This window comes from Buteo buteo, chromosome 18 (genome assembly GCF_964188355.1).
Source record: "Buteo buteo chromosome 18, bButBut1.hap1.1, whole genome shotgun sequence".
Lineage (NCBI taxonomy): Eukaryota > Metazoa > Chordata > Aves > Accipitriformes > Accipitridae > Buteo > Buteo buteo.
The window spans coordinates 28225215-28253098 of record NC_134188.1 but is presented as its reverse complement, the minus strand read 5'-3'; the positions used below and the strand labels follow the sequence as shown (position 1 = coordinate 28253098).

General features: G+C 44.4%; 1 protein-coding gene across 5 annotated transcripts in view; it reads left to right on the top strand.

The window, feature by feature from the left end:
- Positions 1 to 21716, top strand: part of RAB6A (RAB6A, member RAS oncogene family) — a 64310-nt gene extending 42594 nt beyond the window's left edge. For 2 of the 5 annotated variants that reach the window (XM_075050279.1, XM_075050281.1), the window contains exons 3-8: positions 1904 to 1957; positions 3330 to 3435; positions 5513 to 5624; positions 6819 to 6912; positions 16459 to 16525; positions 19663 to 21716. In XM_075050279.1, coding sequence (XP_074906380.1) covers positions 1904 to 1957; positions 3330 to 3435; positions 5513 to 5624; positions 6819 to 6912; positions 16459 to 16525; positions 19663 to 19727 — 498 coding nt within the window. In that variant the 3' untranslated portion in view covers positions 19728 to 21716. Of the gene's footprint in view, positions 1 to 1903; positions 1958 to 3329; positions 3447 to 3501; positions 3608 to 5512; positions 5625 to 6818; positions 6913 to 16458; positions 16526 to 19662 lie in introns of all 5 variants that reach the window. The other 3 variants (XM_075050280.1, XM_075050282.1, XM_075050283.1) reach the window with 2 other exon arrangements.
- Positions 21717 to 27884: the final 6168 nt, after the last annotated feature.

Below are 27884 nucleotides of genomic sequence, written 5' to 3'. Positions count from 1 at the left end.
AGTTCTTGATGACAGGTGAAAAATCACTGGGTAGCTGTCTTGGGATCCACCATTATTTATTTTTCCTGTATGCATCTCTGGTACTGCAAATCTGCTGTCCTGATCCAGCCAGGAAAGTTTGTTTTCTGGCGTGTTCTATTTAGTTGCAAATGGGAATTCAGTTTGAGTTGTTCAGTTCTGCTCTTTTAATTCATTTGCAGCTGTTTTTTCTCTATTGCTTGCAAGCGGGCTGGCTGGCTCTATTCTTTATTCCTACCACGTAAAATAACTGGCAGAATACAAGGAATTAATTATGGGGTTATATAGTGAAGGCATAATAGCAGTCTAACAATATGGAGCATATACAGTAAAATAGACTCTGCATTAGAAATACCTGCTTCAGTGTGGGGAGAGCAGGGAATAGGTTGTATCAAGTCTTTTTGCCTTAGCTGAGTGACTTACCTCTTACCTGTTGAGGTTTTTTTTCTCTTTTTTTCTTTTTAAATTTATTTGGAACATTTTTCAGGCTCTATTGATGTTGCTGAGCAGCGCAGCTGCTCGAGGTGCTCAGCATCCTGCTGAAGCCAGGGTGGCCTTATAGCCCCAACAGGTCAGTTTGGTTGTATCCCTGCAGCAAACGAACTCCTAGAGCTTGGATTCACCCTCACTGTGCAGCCTTGAAAAACAGGGTGAAGATCATGTGTTTTAAGAAGCAGCTCTTGATAGCGCATAGTAGTGCTTTGCTCTTTCTCTTAAACAGATACAAGGATGTTCTACACAAAGCTCCCACTAGTGTCTAGAAACTTGGATGCAGGTATGCTGCAGTGAGCTTTAGTATTAACTGAGCTTTAGTAATTGTTGGGGGCTGTGTGTGTGCATGCGCCCTTGTGTTGCAGCAGATGTGAAGATGTCCACCTTAGCCTTAATGAAAAAGGCTTAAAGTTAAGATATGTTAAGATACTTGGCAGTCAGGAAGAATACAGTTTGCCCAGATATCCTCGTTCAGCTGATAGACACTAACTGAGATCATATGCGTAAAAATCCTTGCTGATACCCATATTACTGGATGGATTAAACTGTCAATATGCATAAACTGAAGTTAAGGTGTCCTGGTTTCAGCTGGGATAGAGTTAACTGTCTTCCTAGTAGCTGGTACAGTGCTATGTTTTGAGTTCAGTATGCGAAGAATGTTGATAACACTGACATTTTCAGTTGTTGCTAAGTAGTGTTTAGACTGAAGTCAAGGATTTTTCAGCTTCTCATCCCCAGCCAGCGAGAAAGCTGGAGAGGCACAAGAAGTTGGCACAGGACACAGCCAGGGCACCTGACCCAAACTGGCCAACGGTGTATTCCATACCATGGAACGTCCCATCTAGTATAGGAACTGGGAAGTGGGGGCAGGGAATCACCACTTGGGGACTAGCTGGGTGTCGGTCGGCGGGTGGTGAGCAATTGCCCTGCGCATCGTTTGTACATTCCAATCCTTTTATTACTACTGTTGTCATTTTATTAGTGTTATCATTATCATTATTAGTTTCTTCTTTTCTGTTCTATTAAACCATTCTTAACCCATGAGTTTTACTTCTTTTTGCCGATTTTCTCCCCCATCCCACTGGATGGGGGGGGAGCAAGTGAGCAGCTGCGTGGTGCTTAGTTGCTGGCTGGGGTTAAACCACGACATAAGGTTAACAACTTTTTGTGCTTTAAGATATTGTTCTGGTTATGGATATTAAGGAAACTGCTTATTGAATCTTATTCATAGGTAAAGCTATATGTTGAAAGTAAGAAAACCAGCATATTTTTCTTGCAGATGTGCTACAGGTGCTGAATTCTGATCTGGCAGTAATGCTTGCTCCCTTGAAAATCACTACAGTTGTTCTGATGTTTTGTTTAAGAGGTGTTGGTTTTTTTCATTTTTTTACAGGCAACAATTGGCATTGACTTCTTATCGAAAACCATGTATTTGGAGGATCGAACAGTGAGTAAGATTTTTGTTGCACTTCTCCATGTACAGTAGGAATGAGGATCAGCATCTGTTGTAATTGTGCAGCCCACAGTTCTGAGATCACTTGAAAGTACAGACTGAGTCTTCATCTACCGGCTGCTTCCAGACTGACAAGGGCTGTGGAGACAGCTCCCTTCTCTGTTTGGGGAAACGGGAAATCACCATTTGGTTCATCTGTGGAGGGCTCATGAGTGCCATTTTGCAAGCGGGAGAAGGTGCTATAGTGTCATCCTCTTTGAAGAAAGAGATGATACAGATAGTTTGAGGGGTGCATAATGGTGGGAATTTGGAGAAGGGGACCATGTTTAACGCCTTCAGTTTTTGATGTCACAAGAAGGAAAGATAAAATATAAATTGCCAGATCTTGGCCAGTTAATAGCTAGCTAGATATGCTTAATATTACTTGTTTAAAAAGAAGGTTGCCTTCAGTAGTAATCCAGAAATAACACTTGTTCCTTAGCTTGGTGCAGTTCTAGTTCCTGAAATGAAATCACTCCTCTGTGGAGCAAGCCTGTGGTTTAAAATGAGCTCAGATTCTTAATTAAGAAATTCAGCCATTGAGCTATTTGCAGAAGCAAATTCTGCAGTGCTGCATAAGCTTATGGTATTGTATAAACCCACAATAAATGTGATTGCATTGAAAGTGCTTGAGTGATGAGATGTTCTTTCCATATCAAAACTGGCCCTTGCACATCTTGCCATACATGTTGCTTTTAGTATATCTTGCCTTTTCTTTCAGAACCTTGATGGTAAGAGACATTCAGCCTCATTTGTGTGCATGTTACTTTGCAGTGTGGCTAAAGCTTAAATATAGAGTAATAACTAGCATTTTATCCTCCTTGAAAAATTCACATTAGTAGCTTTTCCAGTGCTTTGACAGCCGCTGAAGGCTCTTCCTTGAGAAGTATGGTGTGTGGTCTGATTCTTCCACCAGCAACCATCCTCCAGGATGCTGGAGGTTACATGCTTGAGTCCTAAGGAAGGATAGCAGCAGAGCATGAAAATCTTGTGTAGGCAGAGCTGCAGGTGAACATTTGCCTTAGTTTTCTTGTTGGTCCTCTCAGTTTGAAAGCTGAGCAATTCTATTTCTCCCCTTTTGGAAGGGAAGCATTTTTTAAAAAGCAGAGACGGTGGAAAGCCGAGATAGGCGCACATATACCAGTTTGGCTACTGCTAGTGCTTGGGAGAGATTGCTGTAAAGGAGACAGTATGCTGCTGCTCCCAGTCCCCAGTCATCTCCTGCATGAGCTTATAATTTTTATTTAGCTTTTTTCAAAAAGTAAAATTTATTTACTCTTTTATTTTTAGTGGCAGTTTGGCTTTTTTAATTTTCTCCCACCCACAGATCAGGTTGCAGCTGTGGGATACTGCGGGTCAGGAACGTTTCCGTAGCCTCATTCCCAGTTACATCCGTGACTCTGCTGCTGCTGTAGTAGTTTACGATATCACAAGTAGGTATATTGCACTGGGTTTGACCTTTTTCTTATTTTTCTTGCTTGTTTGACTGATTTTGTTAGGTACGGTTGCAATTATGGGACACAGCAGGTCAAGAACGGTTCAGGAGCTTGATTCCTAGCTACATTCGTGACTCCACTGTTGCAGTTGTTGTTTATGATATCACAAGTGAGTGGGGGGAATTCTGCATTTCTAATACTCTGCCCCTTTCATCCTTTAGCCTAGCTTTGCATGTCCTATCACAGTCATCTGCTTGTTCTTCATTCTGGCATGAAAAAAAAAATGTTTTCTTTTATTGTAGTCAAGTTTTAAGCTAGCCACCTGGGTGCTGCTGTTGTAATGTATAAACTGTCTTACAAATGACATCATTTTGTAACCCTTTCCTATCACATTCTCCTGAAGCCTTGAGTCCTGGCTGGTCTTGTTGCACTTTACCCTCTTTCATCTGCTTTTTGATCATAATATCACCTATGACTTTTGGTCTCAAACACCTGAATCATGTTCATAGATATCTGAATTCTTAAATTAGAGACTTTGCACTGATAGCTGTAGCTTGCTTCACTCCATTTACCCTCCCCCCCCAAAAAAAATTCTGGGCATGGGCTGGGGGGGAAATGCATTAACATCACATTTTCATTTGAATCAGTCACTTTCACATTTTGCAATATGTAAAACTTACCACTAAGCCCTTATCCTTTAACAATTGCTCTTTCATTTCTTACTAAGGTATGTACATTTTTGTGAACTAAAATATTAGTGCCTTTTCAACCTTTCTTCTTCTCTCCCTCCCCTCAGTCCAGAGACCCCTAACTTACTAGCTTTCTGTATTTACAAAGAACAGAAGTTTTGTTTTAGGAGAACTAAACCTTCAGACACTCAGTTCTAAACTGGAATTGACCGAGAGCAATGGCCTAATTCTATACAAATGCAGAGGTGCTCATCCTTTGATTTATAAATACTAGAAGATTACAGCAGGAACATGGGCTTTACCTATAAAAGCTTTAATTGTTAAAAATAGCACTTTCATTTGAGCTAAAATTACAGGTTAGCTGTGAACTTTGAAATTTTTTTACTGACCTAGCAAATTCAATATTACCAAGTAGTAAAGAGAAGAATTAAGATGCTGGCAAGTGATCAAGTCTTGACTGTCTAGCATACAATATATTACTATGCAGTAGAAGCCATTAAAAAAAAATCAATACTTGTCAAGAACTGCTGCAGAGCCTCCCCTTTTTTAAGTACTACTTTGGCAACTCAGATGCTCTTTGTGTAGCTAACTGGCAAATGCTGAGCTCCGTGGCAGCTTCTACACAACTCATTTTTCCTTAGAGGATGCAACTTTTCAAACAACATACTGTCTCATTAGATCAGGATAGCTTCCTAAAATTCTTATCTTGCAGCTTTTAAGGGCATATTATTAAGGAAAAGCATCTGTGGATAGGTTAGATTTGTATTTCTGGTTCTGTGCAAATGATTTGCAAACTATTTTGAACTCACTGTTCAACAATACAGGAGTTGCTAGTATGTTGTATAACCCTGATATTTCCTAGAGAAAATCCTGAACCTAGCAAGTAAAAAGTGATTAAGCTGTACAAAATGTGTAGCTGGTATTAAGTACTTTTGAGAAGCAATGAAACTGTAGGAACCTCTTGCTGTAGATGCACGAGTCATGAGCAGTATAGAATGCAATGTCCCCATAATACAGAATGCACATTAATCCCCATTCTCTATATAAAATATTTTATGTTGAACTAAAAAAAAGAGGGAACTGGTCTAAAACACAGTGATCAGACTTCTCATTTTAGATGCTGTCAAAACCAAATTATAGATCAACTCGGTTCACTTCCTGGCTTTGAATTCACCTGTAATGAAGTAGTAGCCCATTTGAAATTAATTCCAAAGTTTTCATATGCTTCAGTGTGGGAGACTTAGGGTTTCACTTGCTGATTCTTCATCTCCCTATTATGCCAATTCTAGAGAATATGAAGCTTTTATTTGAGGTTTACAGGTGTATTTACTAGTGATTGGTGAAGAATACCTGCAGTGATAATCCTCTCCACTGTTCTCTGTTAGATGTAAACTCGTTCCAGCAAACAACAAAATGGATTGATGATGTCAGAACGGAAAGGGGCAGTGATGTCATCATTATGCTGGTGGGAAATAAAACAGATCTAGCAGATAAGAGGTATGGAGGAATAACTCATCTTTCAAATGTTTTTCTTAATCTGCTGCTGTTTTCTCCTAGACAACTATTATAAAAAGGACACTTGTGTGTGGGTTTTTTTTTTCCCCCACAAACTCCTCAAACTTGTTTTAACTATGCTGGAGATGGCTGTGACTAGAGAAATCTCAGTTTTAAAACTTCTTTCATTTGGATAAGCACAAGGTTCCAGCATGATGCTGTGAATGAGTTGAGAAACTGTCACCAACTTGTTCGGATGTCAGGAGAGAATGGAGTGTTAACTACAACCTCCATCAGTGAATGAATAAGCTAAAGTCGTTACAATTATTCATGCTTAATAGATTTGCTCAGATATATATGATAGGTGCAAGTAATCCTCCCTTTTAAAACTCTTCAGGGTTTTTTTAAGTTGGCAAACTTAAGTATTTTTATTAGAAGTTGTGCATCTTCAGCTTTTGTTGCATTGTGTACTCTGCTTATTCTGGGTTTATGATATTCTTAGCACAAATGAGTAAAAGGTCACAAAGGTAAAACAAAAGCATGAGAGGGAAGTATTCTGGATTTGAATGAAATCCTTATTTCTTCAGAATAGATTCACTTGTGACCCCTATTTCAGATTTATAACAGCCTATTAAGAATTCCTTATGCACACATGTGCCCCTCATATACCTCATGATTTTTGTTTGGCAGTTCTTGAACCAAAGTTTCCCCCAGTTTTTGCTGTAGCAGACTGCTTAATGGGTGGCACACCTACCCAGGGGATAACAGGACAAAATTAATTTGATATGAGGTAGTTACGCTTGGTCCCTTATCAAAATAGTTTGGTAGGCTGCAAGTTGACAATTGTTACTGGGGTATTAAAATCTGTTGATTGCTAATTGTTCAGACATAAAAACATAGCTTCCTGGACAGGGATTTGGAGAAGTCTACTTGGCCCACTTAGCTGTTCCACTGGAAAGCTGAGTTCTACTTTGGGACCCAAGCGTGCGATAGAGGTCCATCTGATACAATGAAGTGATGATCCTTGTCTACAGCTGTGCTCAGTATGTGGCATCTGTATGCAGGGGAAAAAAAAGTTAAATGTTTTCAGAACTGTTAATGAAGCAGTCATCCCCTTGGGTTGAAGATGAAAATCTTAATTTTCAAGGTGTTTGTCTGTTTGGGTTTTTTTTCCTAATTCTCTATTATCTTTCCCAGACAAGTGTCCATTGAGGAAGGAGAAAGAAAAGCCAAAGAGCTGAATGTAATGTTCATTGAAACTAGTGCAAAAGCAGGATACAATGTAAAACAGGTGAGTAATGTCTCAGGACTGGTTGCAGCCTACACTACTTCTGTTAATGCCCAGTTGTGGAAATAGGACTTCCCTAGACATTGGGAAGCCTTTGCAAAGGGTGTCAGAGGGACATTTGTAGTCCATACATAGCGAGCAACGTCTCGGAGTTGAATTTTTGACTGAGGTTCAGAAGGATCCCTGACTTTGCAGCAAATGACTTTGAACTTCTTTCCCCGTAGAAAAGAGGAGTTACAGAAGCGTTGTGGGTACGGAATCATACCTTCCTGGATTTTTGATAATCCAGATTTGGTGTTTAGATTGAAGGGATTAAGGCATGAGCCAAAAAGTTGAGGAAACGCAGGTCCAAGGACTGTTTCTGATATCTATTCAGTGAAAGAATGCAGGCAAACCAGTCAAGGAGGAATGCAATGGCTTAAAATGCTTCCACTGTACAGTGAGACAGTGTAAACTGGTGTTCCCACTCTGTTGGAAGGCACTGAAAGTGTGAGCAAATGTTCTTGGACAGCCAAAGCTATTTATTTCTGTTAGATGACGAGTTGCTTTTGAATTGCGGACAGCAGTGAAATGTCTTCAGAGCTGATGTAACTGCAACGAAATTAGGTTTTTATGTTGTGAGATGAGCTGCAGCTCTTTAAATTCTGACCTGCTAGATGAAGTTTTAGCACTTGTGTTAATGAAGATAAATCACTTGGCAAACAGTGAACTGGTGAAAGTAGTAAACGCTGTGGAACTGATCTGGTGTTTACATGAAAGAAATTTTGTTGAGCTTATTAGTTATGTAAGCAAATATGCTTACTAGCAGATCATGAATAGAGACATCCTTACTGACTCAGTGCATAATGGGATACTGCTTTTTCATTGATCTAGCGATTTCTCATACGGAGTCGTGACTGCTAAAGCATTTGGCAGCTGGTCTTGTGGTAGGAGGAAATGCAGTAGTGCGAGATGTAGAAGACATTCATTCTTGGGTGTCTCCACAGAGCAAACGCATGCACACACATACATGTATGTATATAATCACATGTATATTTTATATATGTAGTTACACAAATGGTTTGTATGGAGAATTGTATCAGGAGCTGCTAAAACGGGGTTATAAATTACTTTGTACATTATAGACAAGACTAAAGGTTCTGTTATTAAAATGTCCCTTGACTTTGTATATTAGTAGCAAAATTATTCCCTATATAATGGAATAATTAGATGTGTTAACTTAACACTGTGTTTCAGTGCATTAGGAGGCATGAAAGTGTTCAGTTGCAGGGTCCACCAATTATCCTGCCACAACAGAGGGGCTGGCTTGTAATTAAGGCTTGGATTCTGTGCTGGAATCCTTAATCTTTACTTAGACTAGGGGGTGTGCACTTGAGAGCAGTTGCCTCGCTGAGAGGAATGATGATGATGAAGCTCTCTACTCCCTCTTTCCTTGAGGGAGTTACTGTGCAGCTGACATGTTTCCAGAAGTCTGTGTCCAAGCCTATAAGGTAGCTTGTGGCTTTCAGGGCCAGTTGGAGCCCTGGTGATTTGAGATGTAAGTAGGAAGATCTTGTCTGGTATGCCTGTAGTCTGTTTTGGCATAAGATACTGTCGTTTAATAAAACATGTGCTTTGTAAAGCTATTACAGCCTTCATCGTGAAGGATGGTCGCTCTGTTTAATACATTATGAAGGAACAAACTTTGCCTTTTTGTATTTTATGCTGAAGCTGTTCAGGGATTGTAGTAATGAGATTGTCAGAGCATAGAGCCATTTCTATAGCTGTAGCCTCACTTGCACACACTCTAGAGAAAAATCTTAGTTGCATAACGGAGGTCTAGACAAATTATGCCTCTGATTTTAATTGCCAGGTTACATGCTGTAAGACTACTTCTGTGAGAAAATAGGCATGGTAATTCAGCTCCAGGAAAAAAAAAAAAAGTGGTGGTGGGAGCCTGGGGGCTAGTTCTCTCTGTATTAAATAGAAGATTCGGTGTTCCGAGACATAAATCCTGTTCTTCACTAACATCAATAAACAGTAGTATCTAAAAAACTTGGGGCTGTTACATATCACTGCATCATAATCCGAGTGGGTACTTCATGTAGTGTGAGGTCTTGTCAGAATGGGACAAGAAGACAGATTTTAAGTGACTTCGTTCTCTGTGTAAAATATCAAAACAAAAGATACAAGTGGTTTTTCAAAAAGAACTAGAAATGGATTTTTCTTCTGAGTTTTGATCCTTGTGTTGCATGCATGGACTGGGATTTTCAGGAGCTTCAAAACTATTCTATATATTTGAAACCCTCATTTTTTATTAGTTTTGTAACTAGTTGTTGAAACGATTCTCAAAGGATAAGACTTTTAATACCGCTAGTTATTTAGATCTCTGTTTCCTTGCAGCTTCTCTATTGAATGGTATGAATTTATTTTACTAACTTGTCAATAAATTCTTCCCCAATGAAATGGGAAAGCATATAGGTACAACTGCAGAATGGATACTCTTCCCATAACCTGTATAAAATCTTTCTTTAATAAGCTGAATGCAAATTTGACCTTCCCATAACTGATAACTTCTATCCATAATACATTATGAGTCTGCAGAGCAATTGCTGTCCAAGTTATTTTCATACAGGATTTTTAATTCAAGTGTCAAATTGTTTTAGATACAAAGTCCATATTTTGACTACATATAATGAAACATGTTTATATAAAAATTAAGACCACTTAGTGCTGGATATCAAATATTAACGTAAAGGTGAATCTTAGACTAGTTGACGAGTCATTGATTTGTCCACTAGGGTGTAGGTTGAGATTTAGCAATTACCATGCGGCTTTGATACTGCGTATGACTGAAATATGTAGATTAGGGAATATGAACTGTTTTGGTGTGTGGCTTTCTTGTTTTGTTGTTGTTTTGGTTTTTTTAAATTCCACACAAAACTCTTGCCTGCCACTGTTAAAAACTTCACAGGTTGTCAGTACTTCACTTGGCAGCCTGTCTGGACAGTCCAGAAAAGCTGACAAAACACTGTTGTTTCCCCGATGTCCTATTTTCCCAGTACAAAATCTGTCCCCTGGAACTGAATCCTGTGCCCTGGGTTAAAGGTAGGGAATGGCACAAGCTAATGCAGAAAGAGACTTGGGATGAAGTTGAACCCTTAGTCCTCTATTGTTGGCTTCTTGGCATTTCCATCCCCTTCTCATTAAGGTTTTGATTTCTGTGTGGTGTTGGATGTAGGCACCTTGATGTTACCAATTCCAGAGCGAGCTCTGTTTTTACTAACACCTCGTGTTTGGCCCACCATAGCTTCCTTGCTTTCTTTCCATCCTCTCTTTCAGGTCAGAGATGTGAATTCCACTGTAACTTGTGTGCAGGTGAGTCCTGGAGACATGACTTGCAGCCCTCACTGCCCTGGATCTGACTGCCAGGCAGGGTTAGCAGACACAGAGGCAGCCATTTGGGCAGCTTGGGAGATGCTGTGGGGCACTAGCCAGTACACCAACCTCATTCTAGTTTTAGTCAGATGTTGAAGAATAATGTTATCTCATAGGTGGTGAACCTTAGTGCTCTTTGTGTTGGCCCAAGCACTAGGGTTCTCCAAGGATGCTGTCCACAAGGTTTCAGAAGCAGTGTTTGCCCCTTTAAGGATACAGAAGAAGCTTAATTTCTTGTCCTGCTTGAGGAGGGTAATGGCTAAGACTTTTTCACCTCCTCAGCTGTGTCACTTTTTTCCTAGCCGTCCGTGGGAAGCCAGGGTACTTTTGACCTTGTGTACTACTTTTAGCTTCTTGTTCATCCTTTGCTGCTGGAAGGCAGCACAGATAAGAGGAAGGGGCACTGTCTTCAGCTCTGTGCTCACTGCAGCTATCCTACAGATCCAGAGTGCCTGGCTTTATAGTGTGACTCTAGAAGGTGAGTTGCACCATACTTCAAACAGCATGTATTTTAATGCCGGGATCTTCTACCAACAGAGAAATAGAGGGGAATGTACTGCTGACAGGCTTTTTTTGTCATTCCCCTGTGGCATGAAAGGGGACAGCTCAGAAGAAGGTACCTCAGCTAACGCAGTACTGGGGGCTGAGGTGGAAGTGAGTAACCTGTGGCTTGGTTTAGAGGCTTAGGGGTGGATCATCCATGTAGCCACTGCAGAGAAAGTAGAGAGGATTTGCAGCCTCTGTACATGCTGGCTGAAACTTGGACACGGCAGACTTTCATTTTATGACTTCTCTGGCATTTCTTTTCCCCGAAGACTGATCTGATGAGCTGCTGGGGCAAGCCTCATCTCTTCTCGTTGCACACTGTCAAACTAGATTGTAACATACAGCTGCTGTGTGCTGTTGGATCTGTTAGCGTAGAGCTGTCTCCAGTCACCAGGGTACTATACACTTACTGTTCTTTCTGGCTTTGGGGAGTGGGTGTTAAAGGAAAAATGAGTGAATGATACTATGGAGTAAAAATGGCAATATTATTGTTCTGGGGTTAAAGTGATGCAGTAGGAAGAAAAAATTGGCTTTTGGATCCTGCAAGTTTCAGCAAAGACTGATTGCTGGGGAGCCTTAGACTGAGGAGAGAAGTAGATAACTTCAGTTAATGCAGAGAATTGTAGTCTCTAATTCGTTTTATTTGTCAGCCCTGAATAAGCTTTAAAAGACTTTGAGTTTCATGCTCTATCTCGGCAGTCTGTATTTCAGGGAATCTTATTGTTAGTCTGTGGATTTCATGCCCAGAATATGTCAGGGTTCATTTTGCTGTCTTGTAGAAAGAGAGAGGGGGGAGAGCCCTGAAGACCTCCTTACAGCAGTACCTGGCACACTTCACATTTGCTCTCAAAGAGCCACAGGCTGAATATAGTATTTGGCAGAAAAACTTTCTCACGGCAGTAGCTAAAGGACCGTGGCCCCTCGAGTAACCCTGTTTTCACAGAGCTGGCTGCATCTAGCAGCTTGGCTCTTTCTCCTGTCTTTTGATTTTTGTCTATCTGATGGGCAAGAATTATTCTTTGAGTTGCACTGCTCTCCTTGGAGAATGAGAATTAGGGAAACATTTTTGTTTGCTTTGCGTTGGAGAACAGGTTTCTTGCTTGGCTTTTCCATCTGGACAGTGATCCTCCTGTCCTTTCCATATTGCTGCCGGAGTGTTACAGTGAAAACTGTTTCATGCCTACAGTCATTTGTGACACTGATCTGTTGGGGATTTACTGGCTGGAGTAGTAGGAAAGGCACAGTTTGGCAAATGAATTGAAACTGATGGTGAGAGATGAGGGTTGGTTTTTTTTTTTCAGAGTTTAATCAGGAGGGAGGTTGCAGGGTTGAATGCTGAAAGAGAATTTGTGTGGCTCAGTCTTTCAGATAGCTGCGTTTAACTCCTGCCTTGGAAAAAAGTCCTGAATGCTCACTAACACATGTGTTTTCATGCACACATATATGCACAGATATTTAGACATATATATGTGTGTGTGTATGCACTAATAATATATGCATATATATATATGCAACTGCCTGTGGCATTTTTCAGTGGGATAAGACTGCTGGCTTGGGTCCTACGAAGCAGTAAGGTCCCTGTGTAGAAGGCTGCTTTCTAACCATCATGAAGTTTCCCTAATTGGATTTGTTCACACATGCTGTGGCTGATAAGCAGAAGGTTAATAAGAAAGAAAGTTATTTTCTTAGTTGCCAAATTCCTTTTTTAGTCAAATAATTTAGGGGAGAAATACTGCTAAAGGCATAATTTTATTCCTGGTCTTAATGTAAAGAAAGGATTACTGTATTTTAAACACTTAGCCTTTCTGTCAGCAGCTTGGTTTAAATGCAGTAATTCCAGTTGGCTCCCATTAGCTGAGTTTTTTTTTAAGACTCCCCACCTCTCCCCTCTATAAACTGCATCCCTCACTTTCTACGTATTGAACAAGAGGGAAATAAATAGCAATGTCACAGTTTAAAGCAATTTTTTTTTGTAATGCTGTTTCCACCTAGGATCTCAAGGTGCATGACATCAGCAAAGAGCTGTATGAAGTGATGCATTTCCCCTGTTTCTATCGGAGCAAAGATGGCAAGTGAGCAACCTAATTTAGGCATGATCTGGTAGGATTGTGCCAAACTCTGTTGCATAGCCACCCTTAAAACTGATGGGAGGGATTTTTTTTCAACCCAAACCTTCTGTGTCAAGAACTGGGTCAAAATTACTCTTAAGACTGTAGTGTATGAGCAAAAAAACCCGCCAGTATACTGGAGGGGTAAGTAAGCTAGTTTGCTCCATTTTCTACATCTAGTGTATCACTTGCATATCAGCAGGAAAGTGTGTGTTGGAAGGATGAGAGGTTTAACAGATCTTCTCCTGCAGAGCTAATAGGGATAGATACAGCTATGAAGTGATGTGCCAGAGAGGAGCAGAGTTTACCATATCATCTATTTATGCATTGACAACATACCAGTACACTTCTGAAAGCATAACTGTAGGTGGTATTGAATATTTTGCAATACAGCTGTGTGGCTGTCCAGTAATCCTTTTTTCTTTTTTTTTTTTCCCCCAGAAGTCACAAAGCTGTTTATTTTCATAAAACTGAAGTTGAGATCTGTTAATCAGCCTGTGAAAGCTCACCAAATATTGAATATTTTGAGAGTAGAAGTAACTTTAGGGACAAAGCCCAGTAAAGAACAAGAGTCAGAACCTTTTGTACCCAAATATGATTGAGTCAGGAAGTCTGTCGAAGACTGTTAAATGCAAAGAAACCATCGAGACTGCAGAGTGCTTGTGGATTCAAATATGGTACTAAAACTTTTAAGGCTTCCAGAGGAAGATGAGATTAAATCTCAATTACTTCCTTGATCATCTCCAAGATGCAAAAGAACTTATAATGGATAGTCTAGTGCTATACTGAGTGAAAGAAAAGCCTTTTGAAAAGTAATTAAGCTAAGGATGTTGGTAGTGCTGTCCTCTTATCTGATTGGAATGGCAAGGAAAAATAATGCTGACCATAAGGATATGATGAGAGATTGCTCTGAAAGTCTGCAGCTTCTTTCTTTTCCCCCATTTCATTCTTACAAGCCAAAGTGCTTATGTCTGACTAGTTTTAAAATGCTTGGAAAAATCATAGTCACGTTGCCTTTTCAAGCAGAATTAAGAGTGAAGAGTGGTGCTGAGATGAGGCAAGCAGATACAGTAACAAGAAGTGGTGAGTTCAATTGATAGGACTTTTTTTGTACAAGGATTACAACTAGATCAAGGTTTAACTTCTCCCCGTGTCCAAATTATCTTAATTCTGACCAGGAAGTCTCTCTTGCCTTTATACTTTTGGGTGGTTGTGTGTTCCTGCTGTCGGTGTCGGTGGCTAGTACAGTTTAGCATCTAGAATTTTGACGTGATCTTTGTTTCTTTGTTGTCGGCATATGAGAACTTTTCAGTGAGGCTGGGAGGCTCAAGATAATGGCAGAGGTTAATACAAACTTTGAGGGGGATACTAAGCTTTTTTGCTTTGAAATTGTTGGCTAAAATCAGTGAGATATATCAAGGACCGGCTTCTTAGACCCTATCCTTGTCTCAGTCCAGATTTCAGTGTATGCCTATGAAGTGGTGTTGCTGTTGGTGAAAAAGGGGTGAGGATGCTGGAGATGGTTTCTAGAGTGGTTATGAGGGAGATGATGGGAATGGTGAAGGAAAGCAGCTTTGCCTTTTTCTACCTGTCAGTTTTGTCCTCTCCTCACGTAGCAGTCTCTTTATAACAGCAGTGGTGACAGCGAAGGTCAGATACCAACGAGCATATTGTGTTTGTACTCCTGTCCTGCCCTGCAAAGGTCACAGCCGCACCTGACAAACCTGGGGACTTATTCATGATTAGCTTGGAGGGTACTTGTCAAGCCGATAAAGTTGTCTTAATGTCTTCCCATCATTATTTGGACGCTCAGGGCCAAATTTGCAAAAGCACTTGCGCCCTGATCTGCAAAGCTGTTTCAGGTACCAACATTCATAATATAAACAGACTGACAGTGGCTTGGCTCAGTTTTCTGTAGAAAGTGGGTCACTGGGAATAAGTGGTTTAGCTTTGTGTCATTTGAGGAGAGGACTGAAATAATGTGCAATAATGTCCATTTAACACATTAAGGCTGACGTCAGACTTGCACCAGGCATTTTGGGACTCCTGAGCTGCTGTCGGGCATGCAGTGCGGTGATGTTAACACACTGATGGATGGAGATGTTGAGCGCTTAACATCTAGTAACATCTAGTGTCCTGGATGCCTGATAACATGCAAGCAAGAAACATATAGAAGTAACAATGTCTGTAATGGTGTAAAAATATTAATGCAGTGTATGTCAGAAGCTTATCTGGGTGTGTGCTGAGTGCATCAGCATGGGATCAAAACTCTACTAGGGCTGTTCTTCAAAGGTAAGAAACAATTAGGTAGTCATTTGATAACCCTGATGAATAGTAAAGGTGCTGTATATCCTTCCATCCATCTGATCTGTCCTGTCCTCCTGTCCTGCTGCGCGCACACTTGCCGAGGCACATAAAAAAGAGAACACTACTGATGAAACTTGTGTGGTTCCTACCAACTGAACATGACAGCTTCTCAGAGAAATCGCACACAGCTGAAGGATAGTCCTTAACCGTGCTGTTCCTGTGCAGGAGAAGACAGGGTATCGTGGGTTCAGGAAATTCACGTGAATTCTCGTGCACTAATCTGTAGGGTCCTTGCCCAGAGGGCTGGGGAAAAGCCATGTGGTAGGAACCAGAAGTTTGAGCCTCAGGGGCAAAGGTAGGAAATGCAGGAGGGGGAGTTGATCCTGTTCAGTCTTATCTCTCAGCCTCCTTCAAGTGGAATAAAACTACAAAGAGTTTGGAGCAAAGACCTTGCTAGGAGACAGTGTCCAAGTGAGAGGTAGAACAACTGCTTTGGGATTGCAAGTGCTCTTGACACTTGTTCCTGCTCTGTGTTTTATACCCTGAGTATGGACAAATGATAATGATGGAGTGGGTACTGAAAGTTGAGGGTGCTCAGAAAAGGATTGGGCAAATTCCTGAAGGAAAGATTCTTTGTCTGGTTCATAGGGAGCCTGAGCCACAGATAACGTGGAGCCTGGAAGAAGGTGCTTAGGGGATGTCATTATGTACATGCCCTATTCTGACACTCTTCTGTATGTGCTAGCTTGGCCAGTATTGGTGACAGACTCCTGGATGTTGTGTTTGACTTTATCAGTGTGTCCATGCTCCTGTGTAGCGAATACTCTGTGCAGATGTGGAGTTCTCACCTGACTTGGGGAAGTTGTTGGGGGTCTGTGGACATCTATGGCAGATGTGAAGTGGAAATGCTGGATTCCAAACAGAGCATATTTGCAGAGAAGGTGGTAGAAGGTTTGCTGCTTGTAGCCAGTAACATTTGATCTTCAATAACAACAAAAATGTGGTTTGCCTTTTCGTAAGAATAAAGGTTATGTTTGGTGTCAGGCTTTTTGGTGTAAGCAGTGTAAATAGTACCAAAGGATGTATTGAATCATTGTTTGAACTGTATCAACTGGGGTGCACTCTTTAAAGTACGATTGTTTTGATCTGTTCCCTGTGTGTTTTTTTGCAGCTTTTCCGACGCGTGGCAGCTGCCTTGCCTGGAATGGAAAGCACACAAGACAAAAGTAGAGAAGACAGTATCCTTTATGCGTCTGTGCTGCGATTCAGTGGTGGCAAAGCGCTGCCAGGCATTACCGTGGACGAGGAAAATGCAGGCCCTGAATAACAAGGATGAAGGAGGAGGGAACAATATCTGTCCTGCAGCCCTCGGTCAGCTTATGGACATCCCAAAAAGAGGCCTGAGAGGGGGAATAGGGGCAAGTAACCTTCGAGCTTGAAGTCCTGAGGAAGAAGGCCTGGTGGGATAGAAGGCTGGGACTAGGAGTGTTAAGTGTGGAGGCCCCTACTGTAAAGCAGGGGAAGTAGGGATGCTTAGGGCTGCGAGGTAGTATAAAAGTGAGGACAGCTGAATGAAAGACAACAGGAAGGTGCAGAAGGGTGCAGTCAGATCCAGATGCTTGGTGTTTGAGGAGGTTGGATGTGAGGAGGGAGGGGGAGACTATGAAGTGGGGGAAAACAGCTGCAAAGAGCCCTGAAGAAAACTCTATGGCTCTTGCAGATTTGCCCTGCAGAGTCCTAGAATAAGCTAGGGTGGAAGGGACCTCTGTAGGTCCCTTCTCCAACCCTCCTGCTCAAAGCAGGGCTAACTCCAAAATCAGGCCAGTTTCTCAGGGTTGTGTTCAGGGAAACTTCAGACATCTCCAGGGATGGACATCCCATAACCTCCCAGGGCAGCCTGTCACAGTGCTTGACCCCAGACGGCTCTGGGCAGGCATCTGTGTGGTGTGAGGGAGGAGAAGACTCAACTGAAGGGATCAGTCTTGGGCAAAGGAAAGGAGGTGGCATGAAGGATGGAAAAGGGATAAAGCTTTCTGCATAACAAGCAGTATGGCTAAATCTGAATCGCTTACCTGGCCAGCTGGGTGTGTTTGGGGAGGGCAGTTAAGCCCATGAAGTTGCTTTTGTGGGTGGCTTGTGACAGAACTGTAGGAGTGGTTGTGGTTGTTCAGCATAGTTCTGAAGGTGAGAGAAGTTCTGTGGAAACTGAGCCACTTCTTACAGTCTCTGCTCCACCTGAATACCTATTTCTGCTCCCTTGGATTAGAGAGGACAGGTAATGCAGAAAGTGGAGAGGGAGGGCTGCTTGCCTCTGCACACAGCTCCTCCTGCAGCAAGAGTGCTGGACGGGACATGAATGGACAAAGAGTGGGGGAAACCACGGTGGGTGCTTCCAGGTGGGAGCAAAGAGGGGTTGCATTGCATCTTGATTGAAAGAGTTGATGAAATACTAGAAGGGGGTAAGCTTTTTTGAGTGGAGGAACTTTTTTTCAGGGTTGTCAGTTTTATTTGCAGCAGGGATCACGTAGCTGGCAGCTGGTAAATGGAGGACAAGTGGTGCTTTGGAGGAAGGATGTGGCAGGAACTGTCAGAGGGGGACAAGCTTGGTGCTCAAACTACATCTCCTGTAGAGTGTCTTACTGCAGAGGGGAAAGGAGGATTTGGGAAGCTGTGGGTTGCAACTGCTAAGGCACAAGCTTTGTGCGATACAGACTTGATTGATCAAAAATACTTCGTTATGCAGGTCACCAAAAGGTTAATGAGCAACCATCTTTATTAATGAGGATGGTAGTAGCATGCACAGGCACTGGCTGATGGGCCTGCAGTTTCCCTATCGGGGAGTTTGATCACCGGTCTCTAAATGGGAGTGCAATAAGGGCACTTTGAATTTGACTTCCTGCAGGCTGCAGATAGCAGAAATTGAATACGATTGTCTCCCAGACAGCTGCACTAGGATTAATAGTGGGGGATTTTCCATAGGCTTTTTTTGCAGAACGTTGAGGGTTCAAGGATCTTGAACTGCTTGTGCTTGGCGATGAAGCTGGCAAGGCTCATTTTGAGCATCTCTGACTCTTAGATGTGTCGAGGTTTAAATCAGCGAAACAAACAGACCAAATATTTCAGACGGATTACTGGTCTTTTGTTTCCCTTTTTGTGTTTATTTTCTCCCAACCTCTGTAAAAAGCAACTTCAACCCCCTAAAGAAATAAGTTGGAAGTACCAGCTGTGTGACCTGTTTGCCTCTGTGTTAACTGATAAGGGAAACGCTCGAGACTTTTGCTGAACTGCCTTGAGTCGGGTTTGGGGATTAGTGTTCAAAGCTCCTCCTGTGAAAGGCTGCCTAAGCGTTGTAACTGTGGGGCATCAGTCGGGAATTGGAGTGCCACAAAGGGAGTAGCTTATCACAGGCTGGTTCAGAGCAGCACGCTCTCCAGCGACCTTATGTTCTTCTTGGATATTAGCTGTCGTTGCAAGGGGTGAGTTCAGGGAGGCAGTAGGGGTTTTGTTGGCTGGCAGCGGGGTGAGCAGAGCGGTTTAACTAGAGGAAGGATTGATGGGAGAGTTCAGGATGGCGTGTACGGAGGAGCATCGCATCTGCGAGCTGTGGGTGGTGTAAGTACTCGGGGGTTAGTGATGGGCACAGTGTGAGAAGGAATGGCCTCGCTAGAATATGCTGCTGGGGGATTCTCTTAGCAGAGCACACGCTGCCATCTGTATTCAAACCCAAGCAGCCTCTCCTGCCTGTCCAAAGCTGCGTGCGGATAGGGGAGCGAGAGGGAAATACTTGCCAGTTGGCAGTGAAGTATAGAGGAGCAGGAGTTTGAGAAGAAAGCAAGCTTTCCTTCCCTGGTTTCCTCCAGGCTCCTGCTATCTCCAGGGCTTCGTTGTTCTTTGAGCCAGCAGGTAGAGCCCCTCCTGGGTGCCCACCAGCTGCAGGTGCTGCTCTCAGTGCTGGAAGGCTGAATCCAGCATTGATTTGAAACTGGGAGTTTCCAAGCTGTTACTGGTTCCCTCTGGAAATGATGATTAGACCCACCTTTCAGCGTATACATCTTTAATTACTGTAGTAGTCACTTTAGAACGAGAAGAGATAGCTGGGGACGAGCAGACTCTGGTTAGAGACAGACATTTGGGGTCTGACGTTATTTCTGCTATGTACTTAAGAACGTGCTAATGCCAGGGCAAGAGGGGCTGCTGAGAAACCTGTATCTTGACTTTGTTTTGAAGCTGGTCTTTTCAAGAGCTTTTTGAAAATACTTTTCAAGTATTTCAGTGGGAAATACTGAACTGAAAATGCCAGTCAAAATCCTGCCCCACCTGTGCTTGGTAGGGAAACAGACTTGGATATTTCTTTGCCTTAACTTCTTTCTTCCAGTGATTGACATAAAACTGGAAAAGCCTCAAGAGCAGCCTGTCAGTGAAGGAGGCTGTTCCTGCTAATACCATGTGGCTTCTACCTTTCTCCAGAACATCACTGCTTTCCCTCCCTTTACTCTTCATTGACTGCAGTGTGAATATTGGCTTGAACCTTCCCCTTTCAGTAATAACGTATTGCAGTTCATCATCGCTGGCTGTCTCGTGGAGATGATCTATTAGCTTCACAAGCACACACACACACACACACACAAAGAAAATGTCAGTGTCTTCATTATTTATAAGAAAAAAAAAAAAAGCCAAAATATTCCAGCATATTCTAGTTATAACTTTAAAAAAAAATAGGTACAATTTCTTAATATTTGTTCCTTTTTTAATATGTTATGATATTGCACTTTGAAATGATGGAAACTGAGTAAGTTTTGAATTGGACTTAGACGAGATGTATGTGCAGAAGAATGCTCGCAAATCTTACCCATTTGATTTCTCTAACAAACTGGAAATGACTAGACGGCAGTCAGAAATGCAAGCGGAGGTGGTATATGCCGAGGGTTAAATGCTTATCCTTACAATAATAAAAAAATTAAAACCAAGCTTTTAATCTTTTGAGCAGAGATAGTCTGACTGGTTTTCAAACCCCCAAACGTTTTTGGAAACCAACCTTAGCGGGGGTTTCGACACCACAAAAGGCTACTGGATTTTTTAGTTCTTGCAGAGGCAATGTGAACACATTTCCAAGAAAGAATACTGAGAAATACAAAGTGTCTTTCTGAACTGGATGAATGGCTTCTGGAGGATTTGGTGGGGGAAGGAGAGGGTGGATGTGCATTAGCAAAACACTTGCAGGAAACAGGGAAATATGTTTCGAGTGCAAGATGAGTTTTAAGATCAATTTTTTTTTTCTTTTATGTAGAACACCAATGAAGTAAATGTTACTGCCCGAGAGATGGGAACATAATGTTTTCAGCTGTTTGGAGGAGAAAGCGGTTTGCTTCTTTTTTTAGGGGAAATATTAAGTGAATTCAGGACTGGCACTAAAACCTGCCGAAGCGGATTGAAACCTTTTAAATTTGGCAGAAAGAGGAAAGAGCAGCTGGATTACCCAGTGGAGATGCTGTGCTCACAGGCCAGTTCACGGCTGGGAGAAAGGGGGTGATGGAAAGGGGGAGTCGCTCCCGCTTTTCTGTAGCGTGGTCGTAGGTTGACTGGGGAAGAGGGTGTTTACTTTGATCATACAGAAATCTAGTTGAGAGATCTTAGATGGAAAGGAAGGGAGTTTAATAGGATGGAAACCGACTTACGATTATGCAGATTTATGCCTTTATTTTTTAGCTTTTTTTTTTTTTATGTTCAGTCTTCCAAGTTGGTTTAGTTTGGTTCACTAGAGCTGTATAGTTTGGTTAAATAAGTAGTAATTTAGTTTTCTATTTAACTAGGCTTACAATTAACCATTTTTCTTTGATATTTATTTCTTTGCTTAATTTTTTACTATTTTCAGTAATTATGTTTTGTTTTGCTGAGGAATCTGTTTAGAGCTTTGCTGATGTTGCGAGATGTAGCTACCCGAGAAACACGGAATCGAACACACTAGAAGTGCACCCTTTTAATCTTTACTAGTCATTGTGAAGTTGCTGTGTAAGTTAATAAACACAATTGTAAATACATTGTTTGCTGGGCGAATATGGCTGAGTTACAGTGCAGGAAGGAATTCTTGAGTCTGTGTTGCGATTGCTACTTTAATGAACAATTGCAAGCAAATATTCAGGCTCCTCCTTTGTTCTCTTCTGCCCCTCTACCATCTAAAATAACCAACCGGGGAAGAGAAAGGGAATCGTCCTCACCACCACTTTCACCAGGAAATGGGCATAAAAGATTTGGAATTCTTCATTCCTGAAATGAATGCTAGACTCGTGCCCTGCCCTGGGTTTATAGCAACTCTGCACAACAATAACTTAAAGGCAGAATGAGATGTAAAGTGCTTTTATAATGCAATATTAAAGGCGAGTTTTTTTGACGTGGCATGTCTTGAAATAAACATCAATGATATGTGACAAAGGATCATTCTTTATTTAAAAGAAACTCTTGGGGGGAAGGAAACCTGGCTGCTTTTCCTGTATTGTACTGTTCTTAACTGTGCAAAAATGGTTCATCTTGCTGCTTTTTCGGTTTGGGTTTGTTTTTGTTTTTGTTTTTTTTTTTTTTTTTTTTACCCCTTTGGTTCTTCATGCAACTTACGTTGGCCATCATTTGCTGTTTTCCACAAGCACATACTTTTTTGCCTCTGATATAACCAAACCCCTATGTTTCCCATAGTTACAAGCTTTAAGCACTGGATTTGCAAGGAGCTGGCTTAGCATGTACGGGTTATGGTGGACGAGCAGCTCGGCTGCTTTTAATGGAAGCTGCTTGTGGAGAGTGGCTGCTTGTCTGGGAGCAGGTTTGTTCAATGGGCCCATTATAACTTGCTCTAAAAAAAGGTCTAGAAAGGAGCGTGTCCACAAGCTCCGTGTTCAACACAGCCCTGTGGTTGCAGGAACAAGGACGAGTCGTCAGTTGTTTGGCATTTACCCCCAGGAGGGCCCTGAGGTCTGCTCAGGACAGCCAGGTATGTTTTACCGTATGTCCTTGCTGATAGTCAGTGCTTAACGTGACTACAGGACTCAATCCTGTCCTAATCCCGGTTTTCCAGAGAAAAGACACTTCCAAAGTGAGCACAGGAGCAACACAGTCTTAATTTTTTTGCACCATAATTCCTCGCTCCATCCGTCTATCAGGTTTTAGGTTTTAATTTTCTTTTGCTCCATCGACATGGCCAGTAGAACCATGGGAACAGACTTTTTAAATGATGATTTTGTAAACAGTGAAGGTTTCTGCTCTGTTTCTTTTCTCCTCCCCACTCTGGCTTGATTGTTGTACAGTACATTATGCAGCTATTCCATTACTCACTTTTTGTCTTGATACAAGTAGTTGAAGAAATTGTATAAGGGGAAAAAGGTTCCTTTTCTTCATGTTGGAATGTCACTGGTACCTCAGCTCTGTTTGATAATATGAAACAACAACAACAACAAAAATCCTTAGCGCTTGAACTAAATAAATACCTGTCTCATTGGAAAGCTCTGGGTCTCTTCTCTAAGTATGTCCATCAGAACGCAGGTTCGAACGCAGGGGGTGCAGGGCCTCAGGCTCATGCTTTTGGGGTTTGAAGCGTGCAGGAGGCTTTTTTAAGGGTGAGAATAAGTTTGGGGGGGGTGTTTTGGTTTTTTTTTTCTCTTTTTTTTTCTTTTTTTTTGTGGGAGGAAAGATGGTGGAGTTGTGTGCTTACTGTCACTCCGGTTCTATACGGTGTCTCTGCGATTGTTTCCAGTGATCGACGAGTGATATCGAGGACGGGTACAGAGAGCACGTCCTCTGCCTGCTGCAAGTGTGCCTGTCTGGTCCTTTCTCGCTCTTGAAATCCAGCCGTTTCCTCCCTTCCCTTTCGCAAAGGTGATTCGGGCGCGTTGTGCGGCCGCACCGCTGCCTGCTTCGGCTTCCCTGGGTGCCTGCTCTGCGATAGCTGGTGAGCGTGGGTGGACCAACCCCACCTTCCTTGAGGAGGATCCTCCTTAAACCTCCATCTTGCTGGAGATGGCAGACGAGGGCTGCGGGGACGGGTAGGTGAGTACCAGTAATAGATGCTCTTTGACAGAGTTATCCGTGTCTAGTATGCTAGGGAAATTAACTGGGTTTTTTTTGGTCTGGTAACACCAGCAGCCTAACCTCTGTCACTTGTTCAAGCTCTCCTATATTAAAAGGACTGTCAATAAATTGGTCGTGAAATTTGGCAAGCAAGAAACTTGAACATAGTCTTGTAGCTGTGGAGATGTGCTGGAATTAGTGATATGGGAACAGCCGTATGGTGAGGCCATATGGGGACAAGTCACTGGAAAAGGATTTTGTCACTGGGGGGAGGTTCTGTTCCTTGTACCTGGCACCTCCAGGTTCTGCCCTGGGTGGGAGCAGCTGAAAACACCACGTTCGCCTCTCAACAGTGGGTTTGGAAGGGGTTGAACTTCAGTGGGTATTGTCTCCCGGGTAGCACTGAAGCGTGATGGTCTCAATCCCTCACTGCTCCCCGTTGCTGATGAATTACCTTCATGCTGCTGCTCTATGTAGCCTTGGGGCTGTCACCTCAAATACCGGTACCTCAATTTCCCACCTATAAAAAGGAGCTGGATTAAACTGCAGAGAAGGGGCTGTCTCTGAGCAAGGCATGGTCTGGGGGCACACATCAGCTCGGGTGCAGGATGCTGGTCCTGGCCGTTAGCTTGTGGCTGCAGCAGGTCAAGCTCTCTGCTTCCAACCTTGTTGGTTTTTATTGGCTATGAAGTCAGATAGGGAGTGTCTGGCTCGGATTAGAGAGTGCCTCATGCTGGCGTTTGCTGATGGCTTCTTTGTCTGCTCCGCTGGAAGGGTCAGCGCTGATTTTGCCAAGCTGGAAGAGCCGCGGCATTCTCCTAGCAGCATCTGCAGAGCTGCCGCAGCAGCCGACGCCGTCCCCTCGCCACACAGTGTCGAGTTTGCTTCCAGCGCCCAAATCCTCAGCAAACCAGACAGTGAGAGGGCTCTACCTGATGCAGCAGCACCTTTTTCCATGCTGGGCATGTACCAGCTCCAAAAGGAAGATAAATGGAGGGTGGGCAGGCTGCTTCTTTACCTGCGACGTGGCTGCGGCAGAGGCTGCCAATGCTCCTGCAATCAGGAGAGCAGTTGCAGACACCCGGACCTCAAAACAGCCTCTCCCGTCTGCACTGCCGTAGCGCTCGGTGCTCAGCCTCCTCCTCTGCTGCTCTGTCATTGCCTGAGCTGGGGTTTCCAGGCTTGCTGGGCTTGGTTTTTCATTGATTTGAGAAAGGACCTTTTTTTCTTTTTCTTTTTCTTTTTTTTTTTTTTTTATTTTAACCCTGTCTTTAACAACCTCTCCCTTCTCCACCCGGTCGGACCGCGTGCCAAAGTCGAACATGGCTTTTTAAAAGGTATTTGGGACCCTCTTGTAGCGCCTGAACATAACAGACTGCCCAGACCGATGCTGTAAACGCCTGGCTGAGGCGTGCCGGCAGTTAAACGCCAGCTGAATTGCAATGACACGAGCAGCTCTGCCGTTCCCTGGAGGATGAGGAGTAGGGCAGGGCTGAAGGCAGCTCGGGGTGGAGGCAGCTGGGTGATGCTCCTGCTGCCCCGTGGTTCTGCCCTGCTGGGTTTGGAGGGAGGAGGCTCTCCACAAGCGCTGTTTCCGAATCGAATCTTCCAGGCTTGCCACCTGTTTCTGGGGTTCTGGGTATAAATTAAAGCCATTTTGAGTGCTCGCTGTCGGCCACCCAGAGAGCGCGTCTGGAACGAGGGTTGTGTTAAAGGCCTTGATTAAAGTTGCCGCTAATGAAAGCACTGAAATCACTCTGTATCCCCCCTGCGCAGCCAATCAGTCCATCCGCGGTGCTGCGTGACCTCGGATACGGGGTGTTGGAGGGAGAAAATGGCGTTTATCGATGCTTGCAGGGCTGGCGGTGGAGTTGGCACTGACCTTTCCTGCTTTTATCCGAGCTGGGGAAGAGGGGACGGGTGGAAATTTGAGGCTTGATCCTGACATTTGCTGAGGCGTAGCGGCCTGCGATGCAGCTGCTTTATTTCCAGATAAGTGGTTTTTGATCGCAGCGAGGGTCAAGCAGCCTCCAGCTGATTCCTTTGTTGTGACACTCAGGGACGAATCTATAAGGCAGTTTGTGGGCATACTTGGATGTTAACATTTTGAGCCTGGTCCCACCACGTTAATCCTCATTTCGGAGATTTTTCTGAGTTGTTCTGGGCTTCGGCCGGTGTTTGGGGCTTCGGCAGCCCTCGCTGCTGGGAGAGAGGGGTCATACGAGTCTGTATTTGAGTGTGAATGGAGTGGGTCAACCCTAATTTCTGTTTTTCGGCACTTCTCGTCCCACTGGTCCTGTGCGGCGTCGGTCCTAGTTGGCACCGAAGGCCCCCAGGAAGCCCCTCTCCTGTGGGCCAACACCTGAGCGGAGCGGAAGCCAAGCCAGGTGGTTTGTGGATGATGGCTTCTGTTGTTTATGCTTCCAAATTTCTTTTTAACCTATTTAATTGCTCCCTCATTTAGCTTCCTAGCGAGGGGTCTGGCTGCCATCAGCTGCTCCCACCGACAGCGCGAAGACCCCAGGAATCGCTGCTGGAGGCACGTGCTGGTCCGTCACTGCCCTTCCCAGTGGCCTTGCCTGGATCACTTGGTGTCCGTGGGTCTTCAGGAGACGGGCACAGCCCTGCACGGTAGGAGAGAAGCGGGATCATCCCTGGGATGTTCAGGTACCGCAGGGATGGGGAGCTTGGGGGTCTGTCTGAGCTGGGAAAAAGGAGCTTTTGCAGGTCAGCAGCTGGACGTGGCGTGGAAAGGAGTGCCGATTTCCAGGTCGTGCTGCTCTTGGTGAAGCGTTTCCAGATGTTTCCATCTCCAGGCGTGTCTCACCCTTGGGTTATGCACCTTGTGCGGTAACTGCCTGCTAGCGGCTCCTGGCCTGGCGCTGGAGACGGGCTTGCTCAGGAAAAGCTCCCTCTTTTCCCAGATCTGCCCACGCCCAGGATTGCTGAAGTCCCTGAGAAAAAAGGGTTTAGGGGACGTCCCCCTGCTTGGTGTGTCCCTACAACTGCCTCTTCCCCACCCAGCCCAAACGGTCTTGCTCCCGCAGGTTGTGCTGATGCTTTATTCCCACTGGAGCTGGGCTCAACCCTGGGGGGGGGGGCTCCGCATCCCAGGCTGCTTCGTTAACAGCCAGACGCGCTGCTCTGCTTCCCAGCAGATGGGACGGCACCGGGGAGTCTCCGTCGGCGCTAATTGGTGGCGGTGCCAGCTGGGGTTTTGCGCAGCCCCGGAGCCAAACCAGACTCGACCCTTGTACCCTGGTACCTTGGGACCTGGTGGTGGGGACAGGAGATGGACGCCCTCCCTGGCTGGACCGCGTTCGCCGCAGGGATGCCCCATCCCTCTGCCCTGCAGCGGGTCCTGCTCCCTGGCTCGTTTCCAGCCACGCGGAGGAAAGGGCTCTGGCTCCCAAAGCCCTGCCTTTGGGACCAGGGTGTGGGGGGACACCCTGCAAAGGGTCTTTTGGTCCTGCAGGGACAAGTTTAGGTAGAGGTGACGATGGAAAATAGGTCGGAAAACGGGACAGCAGCCTCCTGTGTTAGACGGGGCCAAGTGCGGATTCAGGAGGGAGCAGATCTAAGCGGCGTTCGGCCTCCACGCAGCTCGTTTCCCATCTGATGTGCATCCTAAAAGCAGTCGTGGGTTCGTTATTTCATTTCTCTGTCGTGTCCCCCCTATCCCTTTCCCGTTGCAGGTTGCAGCAGGAATAACCGCGGGGTTTGTGGATCGGCGGCAGAAAAGAGCACGCGTGATGCCGCGGGGAGGTGTAGAGGTGAGTGTGCCGTACGGGGGACCTGGGCTGGGAAATATGAGAAGGTAGAAGGGATGAGGGCGCAGAGGGGTGTTCGGGGCTGGATCCTTCTCCTCTCCAACCCTTGAAAGCTGGGGTTTGCGTCCTGGGATTAATGCGGCGATGGAGGGGCCGTGGGAGAAAGCCTGAACCCCTGGCTTAGAAAATGCTGAATTTTTTCTAAAAGCAGGGGGCAGGCAAACCTCAGCTTCTCTCTGCTTTGCAAATTAAATAGACCCAGGGATGCTTTTGAGCCATCTTGAGGCTTAAAACGGGGCTGGCAGGGCCCTTCGCTGCATTCGTCCCTTCCCGAACGGAGATGGCTCATCCCGCAGGGTCTGAACTTGAGATGCAAGGGAAGGAGCCGCTGTGGCAGCAAATCATCATGGTTCTCTGGCACCGCGATGGAGCCCTGGTGAGCGGGATTTCTGGGGCAGCTTTTTCCCTTCTGTGTCTCTTCGGGGTCGTCGTGCCGCGTTCAGAGGCTGCGAGCGGGGACCCTGAGAGCCTGCAGTGCTGGGGACCCCGTCTGGGTGCTGCGAGGTCTGCTCAAACCCCGTTTTTGCAAGGAGCAGAGGATGGTTTTGAGCTTTCCAGTAGCCCGTCCCTCCCCTCGGAGCTCCCGGTTGAAAAAGGGGGAGGAAAAGGGGCGCAGGAGGAGATGTGGGAGCTGGTGACATCCACGTGCAGCTGTCAAGGGGGACCCAAACCTTCCCACCCCCTGGAGATCGGTGAGGATGAGCAGCCCCCTCCT